This window comes from Notolabrus celidotus, unplaced genomic scaffold (assembly GCF_009762535.1).
Source record: "Notolabrus celidotus isolate fNotCel1 unplaced genomic scaffold, fNotCel1.pri scaffold_617_arrow_ctg1, whole genome shotgun sequence".
Taxonomy (NCBI): domain Eukaryota; kingdom Metazoa; phylum Chordata; class Actinopteri; order Labriformes; family Labridae; genus Notolabrus; species Notolabrus celidotus.
The window spans coordinates 1-7,212 of record NW_023260413.1 but is presented as its reverse complement, the minus strand read 5'-3'; the positions used below and the strand labels follow the sequence as shown (position 1 = coordinate 7,212).

The 7,212-nt window shown below is 46.9% G+C and overlaps 1 protein-coding gene across 2 annotated transcripts; it reads right to left on the bottom strand.

Moving 5' to 3' along the window:
* Positions 1-382: 382 nt before the first annotated feature.
* cdk20 (cyclin-dependent kinase 20) lies at positions 383-4,925 on the bottom strand. 2 transcript variants are annotated; one of them, XM_034679436.1, is made up of 8 exons: positions 4,395-4,923; positions 2,732-2,845; positions 2,452-2,640; positions 2,118-2,239; positions 1,736-1,798; positions 1,285-1,408; positions 1,007-1,162; positions 383-720 (listed from the first exon to the last, which is right to left on the bottom strand). In XM_034679436.1, exons 1-8 carry the CDS (start codon positions 4,467-4,469, stop codon positions 529-531), a joined length of 1,035 nt encoding a protein of 344 aa, XP_034535327.1. In that variant the 5' UTR covers positions 4,470-4,923; the 3' UTR covers positions 383-528. The 2 variants fall into 2 exon arrangements, with proteins under 2 accessions (XP_034535327.1, XP_034535328.1); XM_034679437.1 differs by having other exon boundaries at positions 700-814; positions 4,395-4,925.
* Positions 4,926-7,212: the final 2,287 nt, after the last annotated feature.

Here is a 7,212-nt window from a genome sequence, read left to right as displayed (position 1 = left end):
GACGCAGCTTTAGGGTAGTTGAGATTATCTTTTTCTTCTTGGTCTTGATGTATTTGGTTCATTCCTTCTCCGGTAGAATCTGATGTCTGTTAATTCGTTTTGATCCAGGACTGTTTTTAACTGCAGGTTAAAGATGGAGACACAAAGAGCCTGATGATGACGGAGGTTACTCCAGTCCTGTCGCTCTCCTGCAGCTCTCAGGTAAACTTTGTGCTCCGTCTTTCTCTCTCTCTCTCTCTCTCTCTCTCTCTCTCTCTCTCTCTCTCTCTCTTTCCTTCATCTTCAGTGAGAACCTCGTATCTCCTCATGTGTTCCTTTAAACCCACAGAAGGTTCTCTGCAGTCGTTCTGTGTGTTGCTCAGGGAAACACGAGGACGTTTAGTCACTGCATTCATTTTATTATAAAACATCATGAGTCACTGCGGAGTAAACAACCAGTGTAAACAACCAGTGTAAACAACCAGTGTAAACAAACAAACAAACAAACAAACAAACAAACAAACAAACAGCCTCCGTCTACAGTCTGTTCTACAGGCAGGAGGCATGCTCCGTCAGCAGTGCGGGGTCTACCACGCTGCTCTGCAGGGGCAGGTCCAGAGAGAAGTCAGGGGGCGGAGCTTGCAGGCGCTGGCGGGGGGGACGGCCCCCCCTCTGAGGGATGGGCAGCTCTGAGTGATGAGCAGGAAGAGGAGAGCAGAAGAAGTACGGATGGAGGAGAGCCTGCGGAGGACAAGAGGTCCGTCAATCAAATCATCCACCAATCAGCCAATCAGGGAGCTGCGTTCAGATGTCCAATCACGTTCTGTGTTTGGTCCTGATGACATCAGAGAATGACAGGAAGCTGCTCAGAGACGGCCTGGTTCATCCTTCACTTCACTGCAACTCCAAAAATACTGTGTTCTACATTTCCCATGATGCACCTCACCAACAGACTCCACGAACAGCAGAGAGCGAGACACGATCAGTGAGACACACCTGAGACCTCCTCACACCTGAGACCTCTTACCTGTGGGGCGGAGCAGCGCTGTTTGGATGGGTACACTAAGAACTTGTAGAGGAGGTGGACGGCCTGAGGACTCGTGTCGGGGACGATCTCCTCCAATGGGATCGCAGGATTCTCCTTAAAGGTGATTTTATTGTAATCTGGCAGCTCGACGATCTCCTGCAGAGAAACATAAACTTCATTTATTATCATCAATATCTGAAGTTACCTTTGTCCGTGTGTGTGTGTGTGTGTGTGTGTGTGTGTGTGTGTGTGTGTGTGTGTGTGTGTGTGTGTCTTACAGGCCAGCTCTCCTGTGTCGGGGTTCCCAGCACTCTGAGGACGCAGCAGAGTTGTTCGATGTCATTCTCTCCGGGAAACAGAGGAGACGAGTTCAAGAGCTCCCCGAAAATACAGCCCACCGCCCTGAAACACGCACACACACACACACACACACACACACACACACACACACACACACACTTCAGACCGCTGCCTCCCCCTGTAGGTCAGATGTGAGCACTGCACCAAGACTTCACGTGTACTAACTCCCTGACAGGCGGCGTCTAAAGCCTCCTTCAGGTCTCTGATGGTTCAGCTCTCAGGACTGAAGGCTGGATCACCTGGTTCCACCTTCAGCAACACGCTGCACACACACACTCATCAAACGTGCTTTAACGTTCATCAGGAGGCGGAGTCAGACGTCCTGCTGAGTCTGCAGGTGAGTCTCTGTAACATGAAGCTGCTGCTCACCACAGGTCCACTCCCTCGTCGTACTTTCTGGCTCCATACAGCAACTCTGGAGCTCTGTACCACCTGCACACACACACACATGAAAACACGCACACACACACCCACACACACACACACACAAAGAAGTTTTAGATGAGCTGTAATGTTGATTGATGACTGTCACTTCACAGACCTGCAGTAACAGCAGAGGACCAGCAGGTGGCGCTACACACTGCTGCACAGCTTCTGTCTGTCTGTCTGAAAGCGTATGAACACCGTGAGCGTGCCGAGACTCTGAAGACGAGCAGGAGACATGTCATCACGGCTACACTCAGACACAGACAGAGGACAGACCCGGTGCAGGACTTTGATGATGTAACAGAGACCCTGATCCGAGTGTTACCTGGTGGCCACCTGGTGGCTGTACAGTCTGTCCCCCCGATCACTGAACAGACGGGCCAGACCGAAGTCTGCGATCTTCAGGTGACCTGAAGAGCTGATGAGGAGGTTCGCTGGCTTCAGGTCCTATAAACACACAAACACACACACACACACACACACACACACACACACACACACACACACACACACACACACACACTAAGGTCAGGACTTTTATTGTGAAGGGCTGTAGGAGAGACTGGAGATGAAGGCTGTATCTGAAGTATGTGTGTGTGTGTGTGTGTGTGTGTGTGTGTGTGTGTGTGTGTGTGTGTGTGTGTGTGTTTGAGACTGACCCGATGCATGATGTTGTTGTGATGCAGGAAGGCCACGCCCTTCAACAGCATCATCATGTAACCTTTGACCTGAGCCGGGGTCAAAGGTCGCTCGGAGTTCCTGATGACCTCCGAGAGGTCGGACAGCATGAAGTCAAAGACCAGGACGAAGCCCGTCCCGTGAGGGAAGACGTCCTTCAGCTTCACCACCTGAGGAAGAGGAGGGAGAGAGAATGACCTCTGACCTCTGAAACACAGTGACCACTGACCTCTGAAGCACGACCCCGACTCTGACACTCACGTGCTGGTTGTCCTCGATCTCCTGCAGGGCCTTGATCTCCCTCAGAGCCTGGTTTGGGATGCCGTCCTCCAGCCTCCTCAGAGCGACCTTCTTCAGCGCCACCGTCTCCCCGGTCTGACATGAAACACCCCCCACATCATCATCATCATCATCATCATCATCATCATCATCATCATCATCATCAGTTACATCATCAATACATGTATGATTTTTACAATACAGATTTTGATTCATCAGACCATGTCTGTTATTAATGCAGTGACTTCCACTACAGAGTCATGTCTGTTATTAATGCAGTGACTTCCACTACAGAGTCATGTCTGTTATTAATGCAGTGACTTCCACTACAGAGTCATGTCTGTTTATAATGCAGTGACTTCCACCACAGAGTCATGTCTGTGTTTAATGCAGTGACTTCCACTACAGAGTCATGTCTGTTTTTAATGCAGTGACTTCCACTACAGAGTCATGTCTGTTTTTAATGCAGTGACTTCCACTACAGAGTCATGTCTGTGTTTAATGCAGTGACTTCCACTACAGAGTCATGTCTGTGTTTAATGCAGTGATTCCACTACAGAGTCATGTCTGTGTTTAATGCAGTGACTTCAACTACAGAGTCATGTCTGTGTTTAATGCAGTGACTTCCACTACAGAGTCACGTCTGTGTTTAATGCAGTGACTTCCACTACAGAGTCATGTTTGTTCTTAATGCAGTGACTTCCACTACGGAGTCATGTCTGTTTATAATGCAGTGACTTCCACTACAGAGTCATGTCTGTTTTTAATGCAGTGACTTCCACTACAGAGTCATGTCTGTGTTTAATGCAGTGACTTCCACTACAGAGACATGTCTGTTAATGCAGTGACTTCCACTACAGAGACATGTCTGTTAATGCAGTGACTTCCACTACAGAGTCATGTCTGTGTTTAATGCAGTGACTTCCACTACAGAGTCATGTCTGTGTTTAATGCAGTGACTTCCACTACAGAGTCATGTCTGTTTATAATGCAGTGACTTCCACTACAGAGACATGTCTGTTAATGCAGTGACTTCCACTACAGAGTCATGTCTGTGTTTAATGCAGTGACTTCCACTACAGAGTCATGTCTGTGTTTAATGCAGTGACTTCCACTACAGAGTCATGTCTGTGTTTAATGCAGTGACTTCCACTACAGAGTCATGTCTGTTTTTAATGCAGTGACTTCCACTACAGAGTCATGTCTGTGTTTAATGCAGTGACTTCCACTACAAAGTCATGTCTGTTTATAATGCAGTGACTTCCACTACAGAGTCATGTCTGTGTTTAATGCAGTGACTTCCACTACAGAGTCATGTCTGTGTTTAATGCAGTGACTTCCACTACAGAGTCATGTCTGTTTATAATGCAGTGACTTCTACTACAGAGTCATGTCTGTGTTTAATGCAGTGACTTCCACTACAGAGTCATGTCTGTGTTTAATGCAGTGACTTCCACTACAGAGTCATGTCTGTGTTTAATGCAGTGACTTCCACTACAGAGTCATGTCTGTGTTTAATGCAGTGACTTCCACTACAGAGTCATGTCTGTGTTTAATGCAGTGACTTCCACTACAGAGTCATGTCTGTTTATATATATATATATATATATAATAGAGTTAGTTGGTGTTTCCAGCAGCTGGGTACCTCGATGTGTTTGGCCTTGAACACGATGCCGTGAGCTCCTTCACCGATCCGACCCAGTATGTTGTACTGCTCCATGTCTACGGGACCAGAACCGGACTGAACCGGACCGAACGGAGACCGTATGAGTCCAGAACCAGGTCCAGTCAGAGAGCTGTGGTTGTTAAAGTCAAATAAAGGGCTGGAGTCGACAGAGAGACAAAGAGTGGTGTGGTTTATATTTGTGTTTTCTTTGGCTAGCTAAGCTAACAGCACAGCTAGCTAACAGTGGATGTCGTTGCCTTGGTAACGGAGCCTGGACAGGTGTCACATTCAGACGTGTGTTTCCCGCCTGAACCCGCCGCACGTGACGGGTCTCAGGAGTCCCAGGTGTCCCCCAGGAGCTTCATGGACTCAGGGCTCGGTCTCCTGCTCCACATGGACCCGGTCCCGCTCTGGGCAGAGTTTTATCACCGCTTTGAGTTGTGAAGCTGAAGAGCCACCGAGGGTCCGCCATGTTTGTTTACAGTGACGTCACAAGGATGGTTCATGTACTGAAGCCGAGGAGGGACACACAGAGGAACACGTTTTCTGTTTAGCTTGAAGGTTTTATTCTTCCTGTAAAAAATGTTTTAAAAATCTATTTTATTTTTATTTTTTCTTTGTTTATTTTTGTGTATATTTTGTTTTTCTGTGAAGCACTTTGTAACTTTGTTTAGAAAAGTGTTATAGAAATAAAGATTACTATTATTGTTATATTATTATAAAAAGGCCTCTGTGATGGAATTCATCAATACATTCCGTGCAATAACATACCTTACTATTTATGTATCAGATAGAAGTGTACATAGTGTGTATACATCTGTAATAGTTGTCATATTTTATTTTATTTTATTTTATTCTATTTTATTTTATTGTATTCTATTTTACCTTGTCATTGCTATTCTTATTGTTATTATATTTTTTAACTATGTTAGTACATTGTTATATTCCCCTGTCTCGTGTTGTAAGCTGCTGTAACAAAATAATTTCTCCCAATGGGGGACCAATAAAGTAGATCTTATCTTATCTAAACTGGACACAGAAGACTCAGGAGACTCTGATGGCTTATGTTGAAATATTTTATGTTGAACTTGAACCAGTTCTGTCAGACAATCCCTCAGGCGTGGTATTTATTCCCCCAAAGATGACACTACAGTTAGATAAATACATTTTGACAATAGGAAACAAAACAAATGGGGAATAAGAGCGGTGCTCTAGTCTGGAGACACTACATCAGTCTAAACATCCACATAAAGACAGGAGCAGGGAGAAAGACCTTGATGACAGTGCCCCTGTCTCGCCTATCATCCAGTAGTCTCTGTTGACATTGGAAGGGAGTAACTCTGCACCTGACACTTAGACTGGAAAGATACAAGTGTTGAACATTCCTACATACATATATATACGACTAGGAAAATTCCACGCTCTTATTTTGAAATTAGGAAGTACTCCTCGGGACTAAATGTACATCCGGGTTACAGCTGCTGTATGCTAACCTTATGCTAACCGTGCTGCTTGGTGACCCTCCGTTCACCGTGTCTCTGAACCGTTAACGGGACCGTCAGCAGGGCGTGAGGAGGACTTTATCTGAGTCCAGACTTTATTTAATCAAAGACTGAAGTCTGTGAGACCATGTCCACTCCTGCTAATGCTAATGCTAACGTGGATGTGAAGGTTCTGCAGTATGAAAACTTCATCAACGAAGTCCTGAGGAGAGACTTACAGTAAGAGACTCACCTGTCTGTCCTCTCCTGTCTGTCCTCTCCTGTCTGTACTCCCCTGTCTGTCCTCACCTGTCTGTCCTCTCCTGTCTGTCACCACCTGTCTGTCCTCACCTGTCTGTCCTCTCCTGTCTGTCCTCACCTGTCTGTCCTCACCTGTCTGTCCTCACCTGTCTGTCCTCTCCTGTCTGTCCTCCCCTGTCTGTCCTCTCCTGTCTGTCCTCACCTGTCTGTCCTCTCCTGTCTGTCCTCCCCTGTCTGTCCTCTCCTGTCTGTCCTCCCCTGTCTGTCACCACCTGTCTGTCCTCACCTGTCTGTCCTCACCTGTCTGTCCTCCCCTGTCCGTCCTCACCTGTCCGTCCTCACCTGTCTGTCCTCCCCTGTCTGTCCTCCCCTGTCTGTCCTCACCTGTCTGTCCTCTCCTGTCTGTCCTCACCTGTCTGTCCTCTCCCTTCTGTCCTCCCCTGTCTGTCACCACCTGTCTGTCCTCTCCTGTCTGTCCTCTCCTGTCTGTCCTCCCCTGTCTGTCCTCCCCTGTCTGTCCTCCCCTGTCTGTCCTCTCCTGTCTGTCCTCCCCTGTCTGTCCTCCCCTGTCTGTCCTCCCCTGTCTGTCACCACCTGTCTGTCCTCACCTGTCTGTCCTCCCCTGTCTGTCACCACCTGTCTGTCCTCCCCTGTCTGTCACCACCTGTCTGTCACCACCTGTCTGTCCTCTCCTGTCTGTCCTCTCCTGTCTGTCCTCCCCTGTCTGTCCTCCCCTGTCTGTCCTCCCCTGTCTGTCCTCTCCTGTCTGTCCTCCCCTGTCTGTCCTCCCCTGTCTGTCCTCTCCTGTCTGTCCTCACCTGTCTGTCCTCACCTGTCTGTCCTCCCCTGAGCATCCATCACAGGACATAATAATGATATATATATACTCTTTATGTAACCAGCTGTAAAGGAAATTTTATTATTGTATTATGATAGTGATTCTTTCTGATATTATCATTAATTATAATATATATTTTTATTTTAATATTATTATTCTCATTATCACCATTACAATCATTGTTAATATTAATAAAATTGGTATTATCTTTATTTGT

Coding starts and splice junctions, on each gene's coding strand:
- cdk20 (XM_034679436.1), bottom strand. CDS start 4,469: ATGGAGCAGTACAACATACTGGGTCGGATCGGTGAAGGAGCTCACGGC. Junction 2,641..2,731: donor AGATCGAGGACAACCAGCAC/GTGAGTGTCAGA, acceptor CCTCTTCCTCAG/GTGGTGAAGCTGAAGGACGT. Junction 1,163..1,284: donor CGACACAGGAGAGCTGGCCT/GTAAGACACACA, acceptor GTTTCTCTGCAG/GAGATCGTCGAGCTGCCAGA.